General features: G+C 35.9%; 1 protein-coding gene across 18 annotated transcripts in view; it reads right to left on the bottom strand.

The window, feature by feature from the left end:
• The window catches only part of GULP1 (GULP PTB domain containing engulfment adaptor 1), a 383,611-nt gene that overhangs the window by 6,675 nt on the left and 349,357 nt on the right, over window positions 1-27,579 (bottom strand). For all 18 annotated transcript variants that reach the window (XM_072612613.1, XM_072612612.1, XM_072612615.1 and 15 more), the window contains 2 exons: window positions 13,094-13,232; window positions 7,899-7,993 (listed from right to left, as the gene is read on the bottom strand). In XM_072612613.1, the coding sequence (XP_072468714.1) occupies window positions 7,899-7,993; window positions 13,094-13,232 (234 nt within the window). The remainder of the gene's footprint in view (window positions 1-7,898; window positions 7,994-13,093; window positions 13,233-27,579) is intronic.

Below are 27,579 nucleotides of genomic sequence, written 5' to 3'. Positions count from 1 at the left end.
CTAAAGGGAAATTCTTGAGTACCCACAAAGGGAGGAGAAGAATTTACAAGCCAGTTGGAGTTATGAGTTATCCCTTTGCACTGCCTGCTTCCTAATTTTAAGCCCAACATTCTCCTCAACTCTGTATATAATTTCAGTAAAGCGTTATTACACACTTGTGGGGAAGAAAGCTTTGTACCAAATGTTCTTATTGTACTATCCTGGTAAAAATTCCTTTCTAGAGGCTAATTAAGTGTAGCTGAATAATTGTCTTTAACTGATACTTATCTCATGGTAGGAAGCACACCAGTAGGGGCTCATGAGCCATAGCACTAGAAGATACAAGTAATTCATCAGGATTACACTAGAGTTAATAGTTGAGCTCTGAAGACCTGACTCTTCAGGGAGGGTAGGAGGTAGGATAATAGCTTCAGAGCATGTGAGACAACTGATAGGCAAATAACTTTAAGGTAAGATTTTGTGGTATAAACCACCCCTGATACATATGGATCAGAGACAGAAAAATGAACTGAATGAGAATAGGAATCAAACTTAATAAAGATTCAGGCTTATCACTGAAATGTTTAGCTTAAAATGAAGTACATAAATGAAGTTTTTCAACTTTTTACTAACATAATATTTCCAGCAAAGGACACACTAATATAAACAATTGCTCTCAAGGAGTTTTCACAAATCACAAAATTTTCCATTTTTACTATCTTTACCAAAGCCAATGTTTTACAACTGAATTTTTTTTAAAAAAACAGTTTTATCTTTTTTTGCACAAAATAATTTAATTTTATCACTCTGGGATTTGTGAGATTTATTGTGTGGATAATGTACGTTTCTTACCAGTTAATTTCCTTTTGTTATTCTGAAAATATTCTCTAACAAACAGTGCTATCCTTATTTACAGAAACTAATACAATCTATAATGATGCACTGACTTATTTTTTAAAAAGTATACATCAGTGTTCACATAAAGGATTTGTGATCAAACATTTTTGCCTATGTTTATTTTTAATATGATTATTTTTCTTCCCCTCTTTTGTATATGATCATAGAATGTTGGCTTCAAAGTACATTTTTAAATTCTTTGGAATTCCATAGTGCTATTAAAATAAAAATTTCCAATAGCATAATAAAGACATATATGCTGGTTTTATACCTAGATAAATCAACCACTAATAGTAACATAATTGTATTATAGATAACTACAGCAAGGGCTTTCTGGTTTTGTTACACTATTCATGCAGATTCTTACTAGTTGCTAACTAGTGAAAATATAATTATAATTACTGGGACAAAGTTAAATAAATTTGTTGATGAGATCATCATTCTATTTTGCCAGGAGGGACTGGTTTGTTGTCCATCTAATGTTCATCTAAAGGAGATACTTTAAAACTCTTTGATTCTGTAGGTGTGGGCAGTTCTCCCAGATTACTATTCCATGCTGCCCCAAGGAAATCCTTTTAGCAAAGTCCCTCGCAAGTGTTATCTTCTCCCATAAGCACAAAGTAAGTGCCCATACCTGGTACAAAGTAAGCAACAAACAAATGCTATATTTATCTCTCTCTGTTTATCTCTTAACTGACCCAGACTATAGTACTTCTTCAACTTAACAAATGATTTCTGAGAGGCTTGTGGCTAAAAAATCTCATCATCCTGTGATTAGTGGTGTGATGAACATCTTAGAACTTAGCAAGGCTGGTCTTCATATCACATCCAATTCATAGTTCAATCAGCGGATAGAAACCTAAGTATTTTCACGAGTACCTTAAATGCGTGTGATTTACTGATGTTAAAAAATAAAAAAAACCAAAAATTAGACTAATTAAGCATGGCAGAAAAAATAGCCTTTAGAGGTTGCATGGTGAATTAAAACAATCAAGCAAACAAAAAAACCTACCGGACTAGAAGTGAGAGGTCTATTGTCTTCCTGGACCATATATAAAAAAAGAATTTCCCTTGAAAAATAGGTGACAAAAATTCATATCTTGTGATTTATGGTATACATGATAGTGCCAGAAGGAACCTAGCTAACGTGGTCAACATTATCTTGAGAAAGGAACTGAAGAACAAGAGAGCACAGGTGGTGTTTTCATCTTTATTGCCCATCAAAGGCAAAGGCTGAAGAAAAGAAGACAGATTTGGGTAGTAAATGGTTTCTTTAAACTATATTATCTGACTTGGGTTTTTGGATCACAGCTTAAAATATAAATCTAACTGGCTCTTATCCGGGAATAGAGTACATCTCACATAATCTGGTAAGACTGCATCTGGCCAAAGTCTTACAAATGTAATCAGTAACTCTTAAAACTGAAAAAGGAAGAAGGAAGAGAAAATTGCCTCTGTATACCCACCACACAAGATAGCACAGATAGTAGGAATGAAATACCAAGATGAAGAGTCACTGAGATCTTCAGTTCACAGAAGAAGAAAGTGTATGAAAAGAGTCATTAATAAAGCTCAAGATCTCAAGGCTTCATTCAGAAATGGAATATATTACTTGTATATATATATATATATATATATATATATACACATATATATATATATATACACACACACATATATATATATATATATATATATATATATATATTACTGTGGTAACCAGCAAGAGAAAACTCTGCTCTAGATCTAAATCTCACCAATGAGAAAGAAATTGTTGCTAGAATGGAAAGGCTGAGAATCTTGGAAGGAAGTGGCCATTATCACACAGAGTTTATAACAAAAGAGAAGGAAACTGAAAATAGTCTGAAAAACACCCTGGATTTTGGAAAAGCAGATTTCAAAAGTTTTATAGCAGTTTTTTTTTTAAACTCTGTGTGTGTGTGTGTGTGTGTGTGTGTGTGTGTGTTATGGTAAACTGGTGAAGCCTATGAACCCCTTCTCAGAATAATGTTTGATGCCTATATTCACAGTTGAAGGAAGGGAAAGGAATAAGCATTTATGAAGCACCTACTATGTGCCTGGCATTGTGCTAAACATTGTACAGATGTTGTCTCATTTGATCCTTTCAACAGTCCTATGAGGAAGATATATTATCACCATGTTACAACTGAGGAAACTGAGACAAACTTCATTTAAATGACTTGCACAGGGAGTAAGGAAATACTAGATTTTACTTAGAGCTTAGTGAAAATAAAGATGTATTTTCCCCATCCAATTTCACTGACCCATTGGAATATATCCATAACTTCTTCAGGATCTGTGGACCCTCATTTAAGAAAACCGGATATAGGAAAGATGGGTAGGATTAATTGGGTTATATTTTTTATAGGGAAAGGCAATTGAGAAAGTTCTCAAGAATTGTATAATGAAAACACAAAAAAGAAATGATTCCAGTGAAGAGAAATAATGAAATTGTCTGATTGATAACCAACTTGGATTTCAAGAATTGTCCAAAAGACAGAAACAATGGCAAACACTAGAAGATGAGTACTGTAAGAATTATGTCTGGAGTATCACATTTCAGAATGAGTTGAGAATGGGGATGAAGACCAAGGAGAGCAACAATAAAAAAAAAGAAGGAATCAAGAAATGTGGAATGATGGTTCTGAGTGTAGAGAACACAGGGACTACTCAGTTGTTACTATTATTATTATTGTAAGTCTGCTTTCTCTAACAAGTTTTAGGATTTTGGGGCAGGAAAAGTAGTTGACAGTGAGATAAGAAAGCATCTGTCTATGAGTACACTTATCTGCCCTTGATCATTTGAACTAGACTGAATGAACTACATCCTCGGGAAGCTAAAGAACAAGACGATGTCATTGCTGAGGTGACAGATGAAGGAGCATCAAGAATGGGTGGAGAGCCATGAGCCTGGAGAAGGATAAACACTGTCCCATTTCTCAAAAAAGGGAAGAGGAGAAGATCAGAGAACAACAGACCAATGTGCTTAACATCAATTCCTGGCAAAATTCTAGAACATATTATTAAAGAGATGGATAGTGGACATCTAGAAAAGGAAATAGTGATCAAAAAGAGCCTAATGTAGTTTCATCAGAAACAAGTCATGTGAGACCTTATATCCTTTTTCAACAGTTACTCAACTAACTTATCTCACCTCAGACACTTGACACTCACTAGCTGTGTGACCTTGAGCAAGTCATTTAACCCCAACTGCCTCATCCTGGGTCATCTCCAGTCATCCTGATGAATATCTGGTCACTGGATTCAGATGGCTCTGGAGGAGAAGTGAGGCTGGTGCAAAGTCAAGTGCAAGTCATGTCTTCATGTCTCTGATGGCACAGTCTTCTTCAGCAACGAAGGACAAACACAACTAACTTATCCAGCTATCAGCAAAGAGTTTGAAAAAAAGCCTCTCTTGTGTGTTTGTTGTTGTCATTGTTTTGCAGAAAATCCTTCAAATAAATGGCCTCAGGAATGAAGCCATCAAAATTAAAGACAGGAAATCATTTTAAAATGCCCAAGTTTTCCAATGGAGTTATAGGAATGCTTAGCTACTTCTGAGGCAGAAATAACTACCTGTATATTGCCCATCTGATGGAGTGAACCAAGATGCTCCCATTTACACTTGCAGCCTTTGAGAAAGAAATGATGCTATTTGCTCTTTGAGCATTTTAAAATCCAAAAGATAAATCCGTTCAAGGACAAAGAGGTTCAATTTTGGTTTACTAACGTGCTTTGCTTTGAATGGAGGCTTGAGAGAAGCTTAGGATGCCCAGTTGTTGTCTTTCCAAACTGGGCAACTTCCTGAAAGCTGCCAAGGCTCATCTTCACATTCTTCTGGAATGTTGTACTAAAGCATGTACTAAAAATCATGCATTTATAAAGCAGAGATAGGTACAAAATTACCTTTGCACAACTGATACAATGCAGGTGAGTGTGTTTCCTAGATTTATTTTATTATTTATTTCTGACTATTACCTATTATTATTGCTATTCTATGACTATACTTCCCTGATTATTGCCATAATGTGTTTTTTCTTTGAGAATAAAATATTTTTTATAATTAAAATTATTTACAGTTAACCTAGGCCAGATCTATGCCACTTCAGTAACTCTTCTTTTTTTTCAGAGCTTCCTAGTTTTTAGTCAAACTTAAAATCAAAATCACTACACCTGACTTCAAAGACTTCAAAGTAACTGATTTTTGATAATTTATAATATAATACCATTCTAATTTTCTGACATGAGTTTCATACTGACTCCAAATTCAAATGAATGAGCTTATATTCTAGACAAGCTATGTTATTATTCTGAAAACAAATGAAAAAGCCAGACATCTCCTTATACTTGTAAGCCTGCGGTGCTCACAAAATTTGTTGTGCTGCCTTGGGTTTAAGCAAACAATCAAACAAACAAAAACTATTTGTAAGGAAAGAATTGTCACAAACTTTATATTAGCCAAAAGGTTACTATACTTTACTGAATAGAAACCTGTGATAATAGGTTTAACTAATACAGGAGAAGAAGTCAGGCAATACGGCTGAGTCATTGAAGTAAAAATGCAAAAACACAAGCACATAGAAATAGGCCATAAAATCCAGAAACATATGAGTGAAACAGCAGTTGAAACATTTCAAAGTCAGTTAAAGCATGCAAATATTAAAAATTTAAGTTGCAAAAAGTTATTGTGAAATGATTATGGAAATTATATACTAACCATCTCTGGCGCTACCCCCCATGAAAGCACAAGAAGATAAAAAAGACAGAAAGTATTAGAAGCAATCAAAATAGAGTACTGCAGCTTAGTATATGCTTTACAAATTATTCTAATAGTTATCAAATATTTTAAGTACTCAAGTTGAAAAATTAATATTAAATACTAGTCATACTATAGCTTTCAGAGATATAAAACAAAGACAATTCAAAAGAAACTTGGAAAATAAATCTAAAGAATAAGTCTGGACTAAAGATAAGAGCTTCTTTTCCTATCCATAAATGCACTGCATCCACCATTTTGTGACTAAAACATGCCTCCATTAGCATTTTCATTTTGCTCTGGCAGTGGGTGTTGTATAGGACATCTCTAGGTTAGATATACAGACACAAAGACCTACACCCTACCTAACACACACACACTAAAAATGTACCCAGATTTAACGCCCTTTCTTTTCCTGCCAATATTCCACTTATATAAGAGAATCAACAAGCAAAATTAATTTTCATTTTCTGGTAAAAATTATTTACTTTTAATGCCTATTTTACTTACTACATACCTTCACTAATTTCCCTGTATATTTTAAGTCATGACAACAAACATTTTGGGTCAAATTTTTTAAATAAAGTATTTTAAAGGAATGTTCAAATTCATCTCAGTGGACTGATCTCATCTTTGTATTAAATGAGCTTAGCAACATCAGCATAAAGGGATGAGCTGAAGAATTAGTGAATAATTAACTGATGCTTCTAGGCTTGTCAATTATGTTTCTTGAAATAGAGATTTTAGACTTAACTTCTTTTAGTTCATCACAATTATTAAAAAAATGAAGATGATACAAGAAAAGATACTCCTTATCAAGCTGTTCTGTGCATTACTTCTCTTCCTATAAAAATTTCAAGAGTTATTACAAACTATTAGCAAAATACTTTTTTCTTCTCTATGGATGTATTAGATGTTTTATTGATTTCTTCCTGCATATATAGAAGCTCAGTCTTCTAAATAATGTCAATATGTGAAGTCTTAGAAATTGGTTTGGGTTTCAGAAAGGTGAAGAGACTTGCCCATGGTCATTCTGCTAGAATGGGTCAGAGATGGGATTTCAACCCAGGTCTCCCTGACTCCAGGACTAGCACTTGAGATCATGCCACACTGCTTTGCTATTAACAATTTTGAAAAAATCAGTAAGATCAATCTCTATTATCATTTAAAAAGATATGAATCCCTATTGAAATTCATGGGATTTTCCTCTGTGTGCATACATATTTCTCATATCTGTCTTGTATGTGTGCTTACACATACATGCCTCTCACATATACATGTGTGTAGATATCTTAAACGCAGATTATTTCTGCCATCCAAAGATTACACTAGCTATTTTTCTATTAATAGAATATGCATTTGTATGAGAGGGGGAAGGAAAAGGAGAGGGAAACAGGGGGAAAGAGAGAGAGAGAGACAGAGACAGAGAGAAGAGAGAGAGATACACACTCGTACATGTTGATCTAGTGAATACATACAGTATGGTATATATACACATACACATTCTATTAATGGCAAAAAAAGTTAGTCTGATCTTTGATTGCTAGATATATTTTGTTACCAAGCCCGTAATCAAAGCAATTCCCAACTGGAAATATGTTCTGTTGGCAGAACGTTAGACTATTATTTTAGTAGAGGTTATCCAAAAAATACAAAATATTCTTTAAAACCCTCAAACTGTGACAGAGAGGCAGAATAGACAGAGAGAAGAACCTGCCTCTGGGGAAGTCAATTAACTATTCAATGCTTCAGGCAATTCTTTAAGACTGTAAATTGCAGAGTAGGTGCCTATCCCCATTGGGAGAGAGTATTCTTGTTAGGAGTTCTTGGCACCAGTTTCAAAGGTTCAGTATTAAAGTGCGCGTGTGTGTGTGTGCACGCGTGCGTGTGCGTACATGGAGACAGAGAAAGAGAGAATCAGAGAAAGAGAGAGAGGGAGGAAGAGACGAGCAAGGAGAGAAAGGGTATATTTGTCCCAGGTGTAAAATACATTAAAAGATGGTGTTCCTTATCTAAAGTTTTTGCTGTGGCATTTTAAGGACTAGAAATACACTTCAGAACATTTATGTCCTGACTTTTAACCTAAATATTATACTAACAGACCACTAGCTAATGGTGACAAAAACAAACAAACCAGGATTGTGATTCTTTGGCTATTCACCGTAAAAAGTAACAAGCCAGGGCTATGGGTAGATAAGTGTTTACGTGCCAATACAATTTATTCTAGTAATAAAGAAGTAGTCACCTGCATCTCATCTAGTTTTGACTGAATATCTGGAGGGAAGTCACCTGCTCCACAGTTAAAAGGGTCAAAAGGTTCTGCTCCAAAAAGGTCGCGTTCTGGAATAAAAGAAATAAACAATTTAGTAGCATAGAAATCACGGGATTCAGGCAATGAATGAAATCATAGATTATTTTAATGGGAAAATTATTCACTTTGATTACTTTTATTGTTCACATGAAATAATTATTTGGCCAATTCTCCATTTTAATTCTGCGCTTTGTTGACACAGGCTCCTCTTAATCAAATGATGACCTAAGGAAACATCTACAGAGCCCAGAAACACTTTGTTGAATATTAGCATAATTTACAAAGAACACATGTTAATCAACTATTCTGTTAAAATTTCATTCATATAATTTAAAATGTATTAAGTGAAATTTTAAATTTTTTTCTTTTCTTTTTTCTCTTATGAAGCTGACAAACACAGATAAATAAGAGCATTCCTCTATATTAGCTTCATGAATTATTATTTATATTAGTTTCCTGAATTTAGTTTTGCCCAAGCTTGGCACAGTGCCTGGAACATGGTAGATGCCATGAATAGTCTCATGGTTGACTTTATTGAAACATAAGTTATTGTATTACTAATCACAAATATTTAATCTTATGCATTTAAAAACATTATTTGAAGGTGGGCTCAATAGGTTTCACCAGACTGTCAAAGGAGAACGTAGAGCAACGAAGGGTACCCTACCCTATAGAAATGGAGAACAGAGACAAGGGGACAGTCTTTGAACTTCACATGGGTCTTTGGTTGTTGGGTTTGTTTTTTAAAATTTTGTTTGGTTGTGTTCTTTTTTTTTTTACATGCCTGTAAAAAAAAAAAAGAACACAACCAAACAAAATTTTGTTGTTTTTTTTTTACATGCCTGTGCAACACTGGTTAACAACTGAATTCCATCATAAATGTATTATGATTTCATGTTTATAACACTTGCTCGATAGATATGCATCTGTTCTGTAAAAGGAACTCTTCTAGATCCTATGAAAGACACAAAGATGTACGATTTCTTTGCTTCTGTGAAGCACTACAGGAACATTAGTACTATTCTCAATGTCATAACAAAGGATCAACAATTTAAGACATGTTTTTTTTTTTTTAAATAACAAACTGGCTTCCATTTTAGACCATTCAGTTCTCCATAAATGATAGATGATGGGCCATGACCTCCCACTGGGAGCCACTGATTCAGCCTTCGTGATGGAGGGCACAGATTAAAATATGGTAGGTGCAGTACCATTGAAAATAAATTTGCTACGTGCTAATTCACAAAAGAAATTAGCTATATTTCTTATGGACAAAATGCCAAAGAAAAATGTACAGCTGTACCTTTATTTATATTCTGTTGACCAATAAAGATGTCAGTGACTTAATTAAGGAACACAAAAATCCTTTACAGTGGATTTAGAAAGAGGTCTTACAGTGCCTATTTACATGATATTGCACAATTCCTTTGCCAAAGAGATCAAAATTGAAAACAGCACTTCAAGGAAAATACAAAGAAACTTACGCCCTGATAAATTTCTCATAACTGTAGAGACCAGAAAGTTAGGCAGAAAGTCCTGGTTAACAAGTTTGTTGGAAAGAGGATAAGGGTTTTCAATCTTCATTTGACATCCCATTTGTGTTAAAATTTATCTCTTTTTTAAAAAAAAGTTAATTTCACTCAACTTAAGAAACAAAATAAGCATTTTCATAACATAGCAGAATAAAGATGATTGTACATGAAATTGCAAATCTATTATGTACAGTTTGTATTCCTTTTAAATATGTAATAAAATTATCATGCAATGTTCCTTTTTTACTTCTTCCCTCTCCCCCAACTTAGGGATGGCTACCATTAGACAGAGATACATGCATGCGTGTGTGTGTGTGTGTGTGTGTGTGTGTCTGTAAAACCATTCTATACATCTATTAGTTCTTTCTCTGAATGAATATAGTGTCTTTCTTCATGTGTCTTTTTTAGTTAATTTGCTGATTTATAATAGTCAAAATGAGTTAGTCACTCAGAGTTGTTCTTAAAACATTATTGCTGTTACTGTGTACAATGTTCTTTTGGTTATACTCATTTCACTTCTCAATATTTCATGTAAGTCCATCCATGTTCTTCTAAGATCATCAAGCTCATCACTTCTTATAGCACAGCAGTAGTCCATCATCATCATATTCCACAAATTGTTCAACCATTTCCCAATTGATGGGCCTATCTGTAATTTCCAGTACTTTGCCCCCACAAAGATAACTGTGATAAATATTTTAAAACATAGAGATGCTTTTCCTTTTCCTCTAATCCTCTTGGGAAACAGACGTAGTAGTAGCATTGCTAGATCAAAGGCTATAAGCAGTTTAATTAATAACTCTTTGGGCATAATTCCAGAATGCTCTCCAAATTGTGTCTTGTTCTGGTTCTCTGATCCTACCCTCTAGGAAGTAGAATAAGTTTATAAGAAGCCAGTATAAAGTGGCAGCAGCAGAAAATAAGATAGCAAAGGAGCACCTAGACACATAAACCATCTTAAAGATCAAAGGAGCACAATTTACAATATACAAAATACATATGTATGTGTGTATATATGTATATATGCATATACATATATACACATACCTCTACACATGTAATACGTATATACAATGTATTTGTGTATGTGTATGCATATGTGTGTATATATATATACACATATATGTATATATGCACACTAGTTCATAGTAACCAAATATCACCTCTTGATAATATGTGCTGAATCAGTGGAAACCACTGAGCTGCTGTTGTCAGTGCCCTTCAGCCCCTATAATATATAAATCCCAGACAAATCCCAAACCTCCACAGTAAAAGACCAGCAGATCACCAAATGTTGCTGAGAATTCTGAGATGATATGGACATGTTAACTTTAAAGTTTTACTGACAACTTTGAACGCACCCTAAAGTGGCAGAGATAAGAGTTAGTCTGTATTCTGTCCAAACCCCTATAAAAACAAGAGCTCAAGCTCCTGCTCCCTAAGTTCTCTTCCATTTCTGTCAGGTCCAAGCTGCCAAGTGCTGCCAAATCTAATACATCACTAAGTGAGTGATTCTTTCTGCCTCTCCCCCTCCCTATCCTCTTCCTCAGCCTGCCTGCCTTCACAATAACCTCTCCTGTGTCCATGTCATCTGCATCTGTACCTTGTGCTGTTTTCCCCCACTGTAGTTATTAATGTGTGATTGTAGCCATTTCCTATTGCCATGATGGTCTTTCCCTGTGAGTACCCAGAGAACCAGGCATGCCTGCCTCCATTTCATAATTTCATAATTATCAATTTACCAGCCCTTGTCAGAACAGAAGAATAGGGGATGCTAACAGTCACTTCTTCATAAGAGTATTATTTAGCTCTGTTTGAGGAAGTAGAGCCCAGGCAGCATTTGCCTTAGCCAGAGGGGAATGATAAGACCCACAGTAGGTATCTCCCACTCTCCTAAGCGCCCATCTTCAAAATCCCTTTAAATGGACTACTTCCATTTACGCTGAATATATCTTGTATGTACCATTTTTTGCATGTAGTCTCCATCAGAATGTGAGCTCCTCGTATAGAGCAGGGATCGTGGTTTTGTCTTTATTTTTATTCTCATGATTTAGTGCAATCCGTAGCACACAGCCCTTTAAAAAAATTGCTAAGTAGGAATTCAGATGGTTTTCTGACCATAAGTTAAGTGAGAGCCTCAGAAGCAGCAGAAAAATATAGAGATCAAGAAAAAGATCAAAGAGCTGCCTTTCCAGCTCTCTAAATCTTAATGCTAATTACTATAACATAATCTGATGGTATTTTCCTTTCTGAGGAGTGTGGATGAGGGGAAGAGCTTTGAATGAGACATTTGACTGAGGAGAAATCTGTGGAAGGAACTCTTATTTACCTCTTCTCCACCCTCTCCCTTCCTCTACCCCACCTCCCTATGGATAATGAAGGGGGTTGAAGGATCTTGCTGATAAAGCTAGAGCCTCCTGAAAGAAAGAAGGTTGGTAACCACAGCATTCTTTGCAAATGTCAGACAGGGCATTAGGTAAGCAGGAAGTGATCTTGGAAAGACCAGTTGAAAGGGAACTGTGGTATTCAGCCCAAATTCAGTGGATTCAGTGGTACTCAATAAGAAACAGCTGGAAAGCAAAGACCAGAGAGGAGCAGTGTTCGGTGTGCAGTGGTGTCAGAAGGGTGAATTGCCCCTCCATGTAAGTTCCATGTTGGCACCAGGTGTGTCCCTGCAAGTCTGCTCTTTGCACTGAAAATATATGTGTTTATGCTTTAGGGAACTGAACATCTGGAGGAGCGGGGGGAATATTCTGTTGCTATTTTTACTCTGCTGTTTCATTAATTGCTCTTGCTTTGAAATATTTACTCTGTTCAATTAATAAAAAGAAAGCCTCTGGGGGCTTGTGGGTAACATTTTAGAAAGAATTCTCACTTCCAAAGCCCATGCAACCTGGGATAACTTTCTATTCCCTAACTTACAACCATCATCACTAAAGTTTCCTAGAAGAAGAACGAAGTTTTAGAATGAAGTTTCAAAACAAAACCAAACAAAAACAGATGCTCTATAGAGTCTCGAGGCTCAGCTCAAGTATCATCTCCTACCTTACAAAGCCTTTCCAATCATCACCCCCACACACCCAGTGTTGTGACTCCTCTCTCTCCTTGGATTGTCTTTACATGTTTGAATACATATATGTAATCCTCTCAGAATTTAAGCACCATGAGGACAAGGACAATTTATTTTTTCTTTGTATTTCTAATGCATAGCACATAACAGATATACATTGAACACTTGCTAGAATTGATGTTTAAGTTGAAGGGAAAACAAATTGAATATTCTGTGCAGTGAGGTAAATACATACACACACATATATGTTTATGTATATGTCCATATACATATACACATACCCAATATATACATACACATGAGGCTTTTTAAGTTTCATTTCCCACACAAAGATTTTAAATTGTTTATAACAGCAGCATTAGTAATTTTATGTATAAGTTGGAATGAATTGGCTTAGGGATGTAGAATATTTTGTTTATAATACCAAGAAGTAATAAAAATTATATGTATATAGTAATAAACATTATTTGGTTTGTCATGAATACCACGTACAAAACAATAGGAAATAGAATTGTTACAGAACGTACTTATCTCTGTAGAACGACTGGGTACTGGAGGAGGCTGTGTACCATTGCGAGTAGGTGTTGATGACTGAGGAGTTATGGGAGAAAAAGGAACCATATCGAAGATGTCAGTGGAAGGTGATTTAGGTGTCACACTGGCTGCCTGTAATAACAAAAATGACTGTTAGGATAAAATTTCATGGGAATAAATTATATTCCTGAACCTTCAGCAAACAGATATATGAAAAATCAATCACAATAAAAATTTTAAACAGGTACTAGCAAAGGGGTCAATAGCTGTTTCTGTTATAAGTTTACAAAGGATGGCAATGTGGAGGACAACTGTAGTTCAGTATACTGAAATGAATACCTTTTCCACACAGGCATTCTCTACCAAGTGTCCACCAAAAGCTCTTACTATGTGTGAGGCACTGGAGACACTTGGAGATAAAAGTACAAGAACTAAACAACTTGTTCCAATAAATTTGAAAATAGAGATATTAATGGAAAAGATAATCCATGTTTTCTGGAAAATAGTAACATAGTCCTTCTCTCATGACTAAAGAATATTTTTAAAGTAATCTACATACTAACTTTAAATATTTGTAATTCATTGTTGAATTCTTGAATAAGGCACACCCAAACTCTTATCAAAGACCCTCCCCCCATTTTAGAAGTGACTGCTCATTGAACACAAAGTTTATTAAAGCAAAAATGTTAATGAGCATTTATGATCAATGTCACTGCTATTGCCCAGAAGATCCAATATGGCTATTTATTTATCTTGGTGATCTTGGGCAAATTACTAATCTCTCTGGGACTCAGTTCACTCATCTGTAAAATGAGGTGGTTGGATTATTTGGACTCTAAGACATCTTCCAGTTCTAAATCTAAGAGCTTATAATAAAAATTTCAGGGAACTACAAAGTAATTTGTGAGGAGAAGATAGATCTACCATTTTCAAAGTGAACCAGAATATACAATTAAATATAATATAATATAATATGATAAACATAACATATATATGCACATGTGTGTGTTTGTGTGTGTGTGCGTGTATTCTGTGAAAAAAAAAAACTCTACAAAGGTGAATCACATCTTATAAGTAGCTAGGTGGCACAGTGGATAAAAGCAGTGGGCCTGAGGTCAGGAAGACATGAATTCTAATCTGCCTTCAGACATTTAATGTGTGGCCATGGATGAGTCACTTAGTCTGTTTGCCTCAGTTTCCTGATGAATAAAATGAGGATAATAATAGTACCTTCTTGCTGAGTTGTGGGGATCAAATGAAATATTTGTAAAGTGCTTAGCACAATGCCTGGTACATAGTAGATGCTTAATAAATGCTCGTTTCCTTCCTTCCATTCCCTAGAAGTTGTCTTGCTCTTGAAAATCCCCCTAAAGCCCCTGCTTTGGTGAACTCCTCTTGGAACCACCAATTTGTGGAAATGTCTTGCTCACATTCCTTTCCTTGCTTCCTTCCTAATTCTCTGACCATGTCTTCACCTAATTGTCTACCATGTCTTCACCTCCCCATACCATCTACCTTTCATCTATCTCTTATGGGTTATCTTCCCCCATTATAAGATGGGAGGTCTATGAGAACTGAGATTATCTTTCATTTTTCTTGTATTTGTATTTTCACCTCTTAACACAGTGCCTGGAACACAGTAAAAAGAAAAATAGATGCTGGCCAACATATCTCTTCAATGAAAGAACTAGAACCAGAACCAAGGTCTTTTGAGTTCTAATTTCAGTAATTCTTTCCATGATATCATAAGAATGGAAAATAAATGAGTTCAGTTTGAGGTAAACTCTGAGAATTCTGACCAGTTTTCAGTAAGAAGTATGTGTTAGATCAAAGGAAAGGAGGAAAATAGGCTGAGACATGATGTACACTTTGACCATTGCTCAAATCATAGTTACACATGTCTATTCTTTCCACTGAGGGCATGCTGTCTGAAATGATATGAATTTCCAGGATATAATATCCAAATATGTCTAACAAAGTATATTCCCATAGCCCAATATAAATGGCCTTTGCTATAATGAGTAAAATTGTATAATGGGAAAAAAAGTTCAACTTGGAGCTCTGGTTTTAATTGTGAAACCATGTGAAAACCACTTAATTCATTTTCAATGTTATTATTGCAAAATGAGAAAAATCTTTGATTTTGGGAGTTTGGAGAACTCCCTTTACCATAGAGATAGCAACTCAAATATGACTTGGTACTGAGGATCACAAATCTAAAGTTGGCAAGAAGCTTAAAGGTCACTTAATCCAACCTCCTTATTTTTTAAATTTAAAGAAAAAATAATTTGTTTTCAGTTTTCAACAATCATTTTAATAAGTTTTGAATTTTCTCCCCTTCCATCCCTGAGATGGCATGCAATCTTATATGGGTTCTACACATACATTCTTATGAAACACACTTTCACATTAGTCATGTTGCATAGATGAATTAAATAAATGAGAGAAACCATGAGAAAAACCAAAACAAAATGAAACGAAGATAAAATAGCCTGCTTCATTCTGCGTTTCTGATTCCATAGTTCTTTCTCTGGATGTGGATGACATTTTCCTTCAAGACTCCTTTGGAAATATTTAAAGTCCTTGTATTGCTGTGAAGGACTAAGTCTATCAGAAACAGTCCTCTCACACTATGGCTGTTAATGTATATAATATTCTCCTGGTTCTGCTCTTTTCACTCAGCATCAATTCATATAAGTCTTTCCTGGTTTTTCTGAAGTCTGACTGTTCATCATTCTTATGGCACAATAGTATTCCATTGCATTCATATACCACAACCTGTTTGGCCATTCCCCAATTGATGGGCATTCTTTTGATTTCTAGTTCTTTGTCACCACAAAAAGAACTGTTACACAGCAATTATCAAAACCATTTGGTACTGGCTAAGGGACAAATGGGTAAACCAGTGGAACAGGTTAGGTATTCAAGACACAGTAGTTAATGAATACAGCAATCTACTGTATGATAAACCCAAGGACATCAGCTTCTGAGATAAGAACTCACTATTCGACAAAAATTGCTGGGAATACTAGATAACAGTGTAGTGGAAACTGAGCACAGACCAATGTCTGACACCATACACAAGAATAAAATCCAAATGGGTACATGATCTAGGTATAAAGATTGATACTATAAACAAATTAGTGCACCAAGGAATAGTGTACTTATCAGATTTATGGAGAATGGAGACGTTTTTGACTAAACAAGAGATAGAAGTGCAAAACGGATAATTTTGATTACATTAAATTGAAAAGTTTTTGCACAAACAAACCCAATGCAACCAAGATTAGGAGGGAGGCATAAAACTGGGAAAGAATTTTTGCAACTAGAGTCTGTGATAAAGGCCTCATTTCTAAAATATATGGAGCTAATCCAACCATTCTGGAGAACAATTTGGAAATATGCCCAAAGGGCTACAAAAATGTGCATACCCTTTGACCCAGCAATACCGCTTCTAGGACTGTATCTCCAAGAGATCATAAAAATGGGAAAGGGTTCCACATGTACAAAAATATTTATAGCAGCCCTCTTTGTGGTGGCCAAAAACTGGAAATCAAGGAGAAGCCCAACAATTGGGGAATGGTTGAATAAATTGTAGTATATGAATATTATGGAATACTATTGTGCAATAAGAAATGATGAACAAGAAGACTTCAGAGAGGCCTGGAAAGACTTATATGAACTGATACTGAGTGAAAGGAGCAGAACTAGGAGAAATTTATACATAGCAACAATCACAGTGTGCCAGGAATTATTCTGGTAGACTTAGCATGTCATTGGAATACAAGGACTTAAAAAATTCCCAATGGACTCTTGAGGCAAAATGCCTCCCACATCCAGAGAAATAAATATGGAATTGGATCGCAGAATGAAGCAGACCATTTTATTTTATATTATGTTTTGTTTTGTCTTATGATTTCTCCCATTAATTTTAATTCTTCTATGCTACATGACTAAGGTGAAAATATATTTAATAGGAATGTATGTGTAGAACCTACATAAAATCGCATACCGTCTCAGTGAGGGAATGGAGAGGGAGGGAGGAAGCAGGGAGAGGGAGGACAGAAACATTTAAAATATATGGAAGTGATTGTAAAACACTGAAAACAAAATAATTTAATTAACAAAAGAGCTCCTATAAATATTTTTGTACATGTGAGACCTTTTCCCATTTTTATGATCTCTTTGGGATATAGCTCTAGAAGCAATATTGCTGTGTCAAAGGAAATGCACATTTTTGTAGTCCTTTGGGTATAGTTCCAAATTTCTCTCCAGAAAGGTTGGATCAGCTCATAGCTCCACCAACAATGGCCTGAGGAAGTAGGGAAAATGGGAAGAATTTAGGGGGTAAGACAAAGAGAGACATACTGGAGATGTGAGATTGGATGGAGATGTGAGATGTCTAAGAGGCAAAGCTGGAAATGCGAGATTAGAGGTCAACAGAGAGTTGAGAGAGACTTGGGATAGACTTTGGCGTTTTCAGCATAGAGATTGTAATTATGTTCATGGAAGTTTATGGAATCACTAAGTGAAGTAGTATAGAGGGAAAAGAGATGAGAACCCAGGACAGAAGCATGAGAGTCACCAATGATTACAGGGCAAGTTCTGGAAAAGGATATAGCAAAGGAGACAGAGAAGGTGAGGTCAGACAGGTAGAAGAGCAAAGAGACAACTGTGTCCTGAAAACACAGAGAGAAGAGAATACCAAGGAGAGAATAATCAACAGTGTCAAAGGCTGCAGACAGATCAAGAAGAATTAAGATAGGGAAAAGGCCATTGGGTTTAAATAAGAATTCATGAGTAATTTTGGAGAGAAGAGTATAGCTGGAATGATAAGGCTGGAAGCCAGATATAAGTGGTTAGGAAGACAATGGGGTATGAGAACGTGGAGACCCCTATTGTAGATGGCCTTTTCAAGGAGTTTAGCTACAAAAGGCAGAAGAGATATAATGAGACAGTTAAAGGAGATAGAAGGGTCAAATGTGGGTTTTTTCAGGATGAGAGAGACATGGGCATGTTTGTAGGTAGAACTAGTAGACAAAGAAAGACTGGAAATAAGCAAAAGAGTTGGAGGAGATGTGATGGAATGGAATTAAATTAATAAGTAGAGGGGATTAGCTTTGGTAAAGACAAAGGTCACCTCATCATATGAAACAGGAGTAAAGGAGGAGATAGTGGCAGAAAACATCTGAATGATAGGAAAGGAGGAAGAGAGGAGAAGAGGCAAGTCATGATTAATGGCCTCATTTTCTTTTTCTGTAAATATGCGGCAACCAAAGTTCTTAGCAGAAAGAGTAGGAGGGAGGAGAGACATGAAACATTTGAGGGGAGATGAGATGATTTGGAAGAGCCCCTGTAGAGAGTGGATAGTAAGTTGATAGGGGAGATATAGTAAGATTGTCTAGTAGAAGTGAGGGCTCAGTTGAGTTTGTGTAACATAAATCTGTAATGGACCCAGTCAACAGGGTTGGGTGATCTCCATATTCATCCAGCAACATGTGTGAAGGAGTGAAGGAAGCAAATGGTGAAAATAATCCAAAAATGAGGCTTGAGTGGGCATAATTATTTATGTAGAAAGGGGATTAAGAATACAAGAAAGGAGAAGAGTATAGAACTGAATTGGATCACCAAGGAGTCAAAATGGGGAAAAGAGGAGACAGTAGTTAGTGCATAGGAAATGACTTGGGAGAGAATTGAAGTGTCTAGGGATTGGAGGTCATGGTGTCGACCAAGAGTAGAGTTTTGTAAGGGAAGACAAAGGGACAGATCAAAAGTCAATAGATTATGGTTGGATATGAGGATTTCAGAAATCTTGAACACAGAAATTGAATATTTTGGGGCAGTAGCAAGATTGGGGCATCACTATCTTTGTACATGGCTGAAGTGGGGTACAAGAGTAACTTATGGGAAGAGAGTAGGTTGAGGAACTAAGTGATTAGAGAATATTGAAATCCACTAATATAGAGGCAGGAGTTGAGGAGAAGGGAAAAACTGTAAGTCAGATATCAAACTCATTGGAGAAGGAAGAAAAATAACCTAGGAACATATAAACAACAGTTACCAAGATTTTGATTGGGTGGTAGAGATGAATATCAGGAACCTCAAAAGAAGAGAGGTTGCTAAGTGAGAAACTAAGAGTGGCAATAAGAGCAAGGAGTATTCCAGATCCCCCTCCTTGATCTATGAGCCAAGGGGCAGTACTGGAAAGGGTGGCCAGGGAGGCTGGTCAATAGTGAGATACCAGGTTTCTACTGAAACAGTTAGTCCATGGAAGAAGTGGGAGAGGGAAAAGATTTAAGATGAAGGGAAGTTTATTGCCTTTCAAAGGTTATAGTGAAAGAGCTGGGTGGTATTTGGTTGAACCTCTGAGGTAGGAGGGTTAAAAGGTATGGCAATGATGAATCAGGTAGTGGGAGGCAGGAAATAGGTTTTGGATAATCAGTTACTCGGATGTGAAGAGTATGACTAGGTGTGAGGATGTTGGTCACTGAGGAGTGCCACTTCTCTTTCCAGTGGAGGTTGGAGATCAGGCCACAAGCAAATGCGATATGAGATGGGAAGCCCCAGGTCAGATGGCTGACCTGACTTCACAAATCCTCTTCCCTCCAAAGGCTGGAAATTAGGCAGGAAAAGGGCACAGAGAGAGATACAAGTTGATTCTGCACAGCAAGAGAAAGAAATACAAAGGATGCTGCAGGAGAGGATTCAAGGCCTGAAGACAGTAGGTTGCTCCTCTGCACTGATGTTCTCCATATCCCAGTTGGGAGACTAGGCTGGCAGTAGGAGGTAGACGTTTCCTTGCACTGACATAGATGTAAATCATTGTTTTGAGGCAGAGAGAAGATGCCCAGTCCGACCCTTTGCAGTCTTCTCTCAGGGTACATGCTAAAACAAAAGGGAGATGGAAAGCCCAAGGGGCTCATGCAGCCTGAGCTCTCCTAACCTGAGGAGAGTGGTATGAGGCAGTAACAGGAAAGAGGAGACTCTGCACAGGCAGATGGGAGATCCCTGGCCTGGTCCCTTACAAGCTTGCCTTGGGAGACATACTGTGCCCCAACAAAATGAATCTGATGTTCAAACTTAAGTGAGTTGTTGGAAATTAATTATTCTAATAAGTGATTGAATTCTGATTTGCCTCAAGACAGTTCTTAGATTGCTACATGAAGCACCAAGTTATGCTCTAATATTCATTGCACACTGTAAATTAGAATGATTAAATTTTAGAACAAAAAGGGATCTTAGAAATTATCTAGCAGAAGATCCTCATATTGCAAAGTTTTCATATGTCTTTAGGATTAAGAATTTTAAAAGCTTTCTGCAGCCAAGGAGAGAGTACTTTGCTAATATCCTCATTTCGGAGAGGAGGAACTTGGGGCCTGCAGACACTAAGTGACTTGCCAATATCACATGGTTAATTTGTTGGTATGTGCTGTCCCTCATTACAGGATACAGTTTCTTCATTTTTTTATCCCCAGAGCCCAGCCATAATGGTAATTTAAGATTAATGGTGGATGGGGGGAAGAGTTAAAGATTTTCCCTGACCATTAATAGGCTTCAATACCATTTGTCAATTTCTATTGAGGCACTGGGTCACAGGGTCCTGCCCTCCAGCTCTGAAAAGTGTATAAATACCCCGAGATGAGGTTTTGTTTTGAGGCTTACTCATTGGAAATGTTTGTTTGGTCAGATGAGACTCTGGGAAGCCCCTAAAAAGCCCTGGGGGTTTGAAAACCCAGATGGTGGTGCTTCTCTCTCTGGTAACTATGTGTATATTGCTTATGGTCAGACAGTTGGAAGTCCTATCCTGATTTTTATTTCTCTGCATTTTTTCTGAAGTTCAGGGTGCTGACTTTTCCCCCTAAACTAAGTGAATGAGATATGTGCTTGATTAAAGTAGATTGTTGCCCCCTCAAAAGTTATTTTCCTTTTAGAAATGCAGATCTAAGAAGCTGTACAGTAGGCCCTCCTGTGTATGCTGGGGTCCTTGCTATTATACCAGTGTGGCACACAGTCAGCTCTTAAAAAATACTTATTGAATGGAATACTATGTACTATAAGAAATGACAAATAGGTGGACTTCAGAAAAACCTGGAAAGACTTATACGAACTGATGCTGAGTAAAGTGAGCAGAACCATGAGACCATTATACATAGTAACAGCCACAGTACGAAAGGACTGATTTTGATAGACTTAGCCCTTCTCAGCAATGCAAGGATCTAAAACATTTCCAAATGACTCATGAGGTAAAATGCCACCCACACCCAGAGAAACAACGATGGAGTAAGAATGCTGAATGAAGCAGACTATTTTCTCTTTTTGTTATGTTTTGTTTTGTTTTTCTCATGGTTTTTCCCATTCACTATAATTCTTCTATGTAACATGACTAATGTGAAAATGTGTTTAATAGTAATGTACGTGTAGAGCTCATATAAGATTGCATGCTATTTTGTGGGGGAGGGGGAGAAAATTTAAAACTTATGGAAGTGAATGTTGAAAACTGAAAACAAATAAATTAATAAATTTGGGGAAAAATACTTTTTGAATAGTTCCAATTCCAACTGAATGCCATTTTCATTTTGTGAGCAATCTTTTTCATTACAACTAAATGAATTTCTTGTAAACCAAAAACATGAGTATGCTTATTGTGTATACATTTTTACCCAGGTTATGACTGCCTTGTTTATTAGTTGAGACAAAATATGGCTTTTGGGCTCAAGAGCTCACCTGAAACCAGAATGACAGGGATTCCAGTATAGCCTGTTACATACACTGCCCATATGATCATAGTCAAGTAAATGAACCTCTCCATGCAAGAGGCAACTCTGTAAGACTGAGATGCAGAGAAGGTAAAGACCTACACTGGTAGAAAGAGTTTTCCTATCTATGAATTCCCTATAGCAATCCTTGTCCACATAGTCCTTGTCCATATGGAACAGAGACATGCATTAAAGTTGGTTAAAAATAAAAATATATAACTATAATATAAATGGAAATATATATATATGTATATAGATATGTGCATAGACCGAATTCTAAAGCTTTTTCATGTAATCAGCTCATGCATCATTCATGATACAGTGGAATTATTAATGTCTTCTTTGCTAACTAGCCTGATTAATTCACTTCACTTTATATTAAAACACAACTCCAAATTTATGATGATAGAGTCCTAGTGTTCAAAACATTCTTCTTATTAGTCCAATGTTCTCATTTTACAGATGAGTAAATGGAAGCTTGAAAAGTCTGAATGTGAATAGGAGTAGAATGTTGGATAAAGAACTGGTCTTGGATTCAGAAACACATACTGACTGTGTGGGCCTGGGCAAACCAATTGACCTCTTGGCGCCCTGGGCAATTGAGCATACAAACAACAAAGCAGCTGCCCATATGCCCATCAATGGGAGTTCTCTAAACGAAAGTTCAGTCAACAATAATTAATCAAAGCTGTTAAGAGTTCACGTTTCATAGTTATTTGAAGCTCTTTGTTCAGTTTTTGCGGGGATGGAGATGCTCTGTGGTGCTTTGCTCAAAACAACCTTGGGAGAAGAGTAAAGCAAGAATTCTTCTCTCTTTTATACATGAAGAAACTAAGTCTCAGAAAGGTTAAGTTACTTGTCCAGGGTCACACAATTATTAGTGGCAGAGCCAGAACCTCAAATCAGGTCTTCTGACTGCAAGACCAGTATGCTTTCTCCATCCTATGACCATACCTTTTAACAGCACCAGCAGGGCACATAGTAGGGGCTCAGTAAATAAATATTTGTCACTTTAAAAATTTTAACTACGTTTTACATTTGACTTTCAATATGAAAATAGTGGTTGAAAATCATCTAAAGATTTCAAGTAGAAATTATCCATGATGTCACCAGGAATGAAAAAAATAAAACAAATAGTTTCTCTATGACTCATGAAAAGTCATGTCTGGGTAAGGATACTATCTTTAGCATCCTTACTAAGGATATTGTCTTTAAAAGGTTCCCCCAATTAATGACCAAAATGCCTAATTTGATGTTTGTTTTTAATTTATTGTGATTCTCATAGAAAAAGGTATAATGTTTAAAATATTGCACTGAAGAGTTTGACCAGCTTTAGAGAAGTATTCTAGGAAAAAAATAATAAAGCCAGTATACCTGTGTATTGGGTTTTAAGGTCCAAAGCTATAACAAAGTCTGTTCAAATCAAAGAGACTGGGGCAGATGTGTCATCCCTGCTTATTTGAGACAGGAAACTAGTTTGCTGAATTTGATTCCTTATAAAGGATGGAATTCAGGCTCAGAATATTCCAATCTCTGTGTGTGTTTCAAAAGTGCCAGCTCTCTCACCAAGCTATTAGGTTTATGAAATACGGATGAGAAAATATAACTGCCAAATCCAGAGCACTTGAATGATGTGCAGTGGCATTTTGGGTATTAGTTAAATACATATTCTGGTTGGTCTTTCTAAATTTAAGTGTTCTGGAACTTATTTTTAAATGTCATTTTAACCAGATAAGGACTTTTTTCAGAAAAAAAATGAAACACATACTGTCCATGAAAAGAAATATTTTGTGTGATGGATCTTCTTGCTAAGGTCAATATGGGGTGTCTCAAAAGTCTAATGCACTAAGTCCCAAAGCCCTAAGTCTTGGGACACCTTATGTTTAAACTGAAAGAATGAATATTTTAGAAATTGTTTGACATAGTTTTACAGTATTATAACTCATCTAGACTCTCACTGGTCTCAAGTTTTGAAGGCTCTACCTGGACTGTAAGAAGTTTTATCTATGATGTCTGAGTTTCTGTATAAAGGGTACCTCTTGACTCATAATATGCTTAATTAAGAACAAAATATCAAATGATTGGGACATTTAAAGATAACTTCAATTGTTTTTTTTTCCTATGTACTTTAAGTAACCTCCAGTTTAGTCTTTGGTGGTTTGGCTTTTAAATGATAATGATTTTTTTTTCAGTCTTTACCATCTTCTTCATAAAAACTCTAGCATGACCCCATCTGTATATAATGAAAAAATCAAAGAGTGCATGAAAGAACTCCTACTTAAAAAAAACTTAATTGTTTACTAAGATCTATAAAAACAAATGAGCAAAAACCAAGAGCTTGCTAAACATGGCTGTTAATTCTTTTGGCAATAAAAGGATACAAAGATCTTTTTAAAATATAAGCCTAAGAAACTTTCTTAAAATAATACTATCCTATATCTTAAATTGCAGGGAGCAAATTTACAAGCCTCTAGAGAAACAATAAGTCCTTGAATTTATTTTAGAGCCCAAATTAAAATGGCAAACAATTTCATTTTTGTTCCTCATAAATTATATTTTCTTCCATATCATCAAATTGGTTCATTGTAATTTAGTCTAAAAAAAGAGTTAAGATTATGATAACAAAATTTTTCCCAGCACATTTCCCTCCATGTTATTGGGAAATAGCATTTTCAAATGATACTCCAATTGTAGTTTATGGACTGAAAACTAAGGATCCTGACCTTCAAGCAGACTGAATTAGGGGTGACAGTGGCACTTCAGTTGCTAAGGAGGTCACCATGGGAGGGGATGAGGCAAGGCAAAGCTGTACCAGGAAACGCTTGCCTGGGCTGTTGGAATGCCCCAAGATCTCTCCTCAGGCAATTCTGTACCAATATTACCACTCATCTCAGGCATACTCAAGGAGAGATAACATGGATACCCATGTCCTGTGTTTTGATGCCAGGTACAGAAGGCAATTTGACTCAAGAAGGTATAGTCAGCCCAAGAATCAACACAAGTTTCTCTTCAGAGAGTTCAAAACATATCCCATGGTATGACCTCTGATCCTTGACTTCTCCCTCCCACTCTAAACTTCAGGGAGACAGGCTGAGAAGGCACAGCAATGGTGTAAGGTGGGACTCTGGAGATGCCTATGAGGGACAATTGCACTTACTGCACCCCCACTCACCCAAGATGTTGATACTGTGGAATAAAGTTCTGGAAATTTTGCCTAGTTACCATCCTACTTTAGTGTATTTAGAAAGCATCTTTTTACAGAAAGACTTTTTTAGAGAAGATATAACTGTAGAGATGACTAAAATGAGAAGGCATGACATAGCAATAGTCATACATTTCTTCATAATCTTCATATTTTCTTCATTTCCAAAACACTGACATATCCATTATCTCATTTTGCCATGATAATCATCTTACAAGTACTCATAATATCACATAAATTGGAGAAACTGAAGCAGAGATCAAATGCTTTTAGCCAAGAGGAAGAAGGATCAGCTAGCAAGACACCTATGTCAAGAATCCTGATCTAATACTCTTTAGACTATATGACTCCATTTCCTCTTCATCTTCTTTATAAATTAATAATTATGAGAAAATCCACTTTTTTGAGAGTGGGGGAGGGAATTGTGGTCTGAAGCATTTGTGGAGCAATATGCAAGTTTTATGTTTCAAGGTTCTTCATATCTGGCTTTTTGAAAAATTGAGTTTTAGTAGTCTTATTGTTCCTATCAGAGATTTCTTCAATAGTAGTTGAGAAAACAGAAGATAAAATTATAATTATTGTTTATTCAAGGCTTCTGGAAGGAAAAAAAGAAGGAAAGATGAAAGGAAAAGAGAGATCTAGATTATTATTCATAAATATCTTATCAAATCTATTCAGTAATCACATATAAGGGTATAAAAAGATAGAATTTTATCCAGCTTGATACTGAATTAAAAGGGTGATAGATTTTATTCAGCAAAAGAATCCCCAGTAACCTTCAATTCTATTCATTTAACATCCTAGTAAAAATGTAAATTGAATGCATACTGATGGTCCCAGAAATGAAATAAGTATATGTGCGCGCGCACACACACACACACACACACACACACACACACACACACACGCAGTAAAGTGAAGAATCTGATTTAAGTCTTTGTGCCTGTCATTATAAAAAAGGGTCCATCTGCTGGAGTGACTTGGTGGATGAGAGCAGAGTTGACCCCATTTTCCAACATAAACATGAGAAGCACTACCATGTGAATGTAATAAATGAAAATCAGATTGTTCCTAGATAATTAGTACCAAATGGTGGAAAACCCAACCTCTAATCTACTGCCAAACCACTAGAACACAGAAGAAAAGCAAACAGCATAGTCAAGTAATGGAAATTTCTCTGTGCATCTAAATGACTGTATAAAATAAGAGCCCAAATTCCAAAAATCAGTTAAAACATTTCAACAGTCCCAATGTTATATAGGGTTGTAGTAATATGGACACTCTCAAAATTCGTAACCACAGACGGAAACCACGGTTCTGGAACTACAGTATGGCGCCTAGTATACTGTAAGTGCTCCCTTTGTGAACAACAACAACAGAAAACCCACAAATGGGAAAATCCGACCAAAAAACCAATGTCAATCCATACAACCACCCCCTGGACATGAGTGATTATGACTCATCATGCCTATGAGGCACTGAAGAGAAATCAAGAAAAGGGCAGGGAAGCAATCTGATCATCTCTCTGTTTTTAAATGGTTCACTATCACTTTTTATTTTAATGTTAAATAAGTGAGATATTTGGTATGTCATATTATCTTTGCTAGCTCTAAATTATTCTGTGATCTCATTGATTAATAACATTTACACTGTTAAGGGGTTAACCTGGATCACTGAACAATAATCACAAAGTTCTTTGTTACAAATACTGGTCAAATATGCAAAAAATGGCTTGATAAAAAGAACTATATGACCATGTATTTTATACTTGTTACATTTAAATTACCCTCTGAGAATTGTAACAGAATCAAATGTACATCATTTGAAAATCTGATGAAAAATATCCGTGTTTTTAAGTTTGGAAAGATTTCACTTTCTCTTAGATATAAATCATATCATTGAGGTATTACCACAATTTTCCACGGAAGACTTAATAGTTCACATAAAAGTCTGAAATAAACTGAGCTTATGAAACTACAAGAACATGCCTGAGAGTACTTACCGAAATCTACAACAAAAGCTTGAATCTAAAAAATAATTCTCTCGGACTTGCCATCAAAGTTACATTTGGAATAGAAAGTCCTCTGGAAAATTAGGTTTTATATGTTATTAAATGTCAACTTAAGGCATATTTTAGTGTTGGTGAGATGCTGAAGTACTTTTTCAGGAAGTCTGATAGAAAGAAGAATTAAAACATGTATTTATGATTATTTCTTAGAAGATATGCATTCTTTTATACAATGGATGTATTGAAGAGATCCACAACTGAGATGAGAGGTAGATAATGAGGGTAGTTCCCAAGGACATAACAGACAGAGGAATACAATATGGAGAGCAATTCTTTTCATGATTACATTTTAACACATGGCCATATTTTAACATCAGCAAAATCTATTCTCTGCTGTGTACAGCTATTTGTTTTATGATGTCCAGTTCTGTGTGACAATTTGTTATTGCATTTTAAATTTTGTAACATGGCCGGGGGGGGGGGGGTCAATGTCTCAAGGTCCTGAAACTTTTA

The sequence above is a fragment of the Notamacropus eugenii genome, chromosome 5, assembly GCF_028372415.1.
Source record: "Notamacropus eugenii isolate mMacEug1 chromosome 5, mMacEug1.pri_v2, whole genome shotgun sequence".
NCBI classification, from domain to species: domain Eukaryota; kingdom Metazoa; phylum Chordata; class Mammalia; order Diprotodontia; family Macropodidae; genus Notamacropus; species Notamacropus eugenii.
The sequence above is the reverse complement of the archived record's forward strand: the minus strand, read 5'-3'. Positions and strand labels throughout refer to the sequence as shown.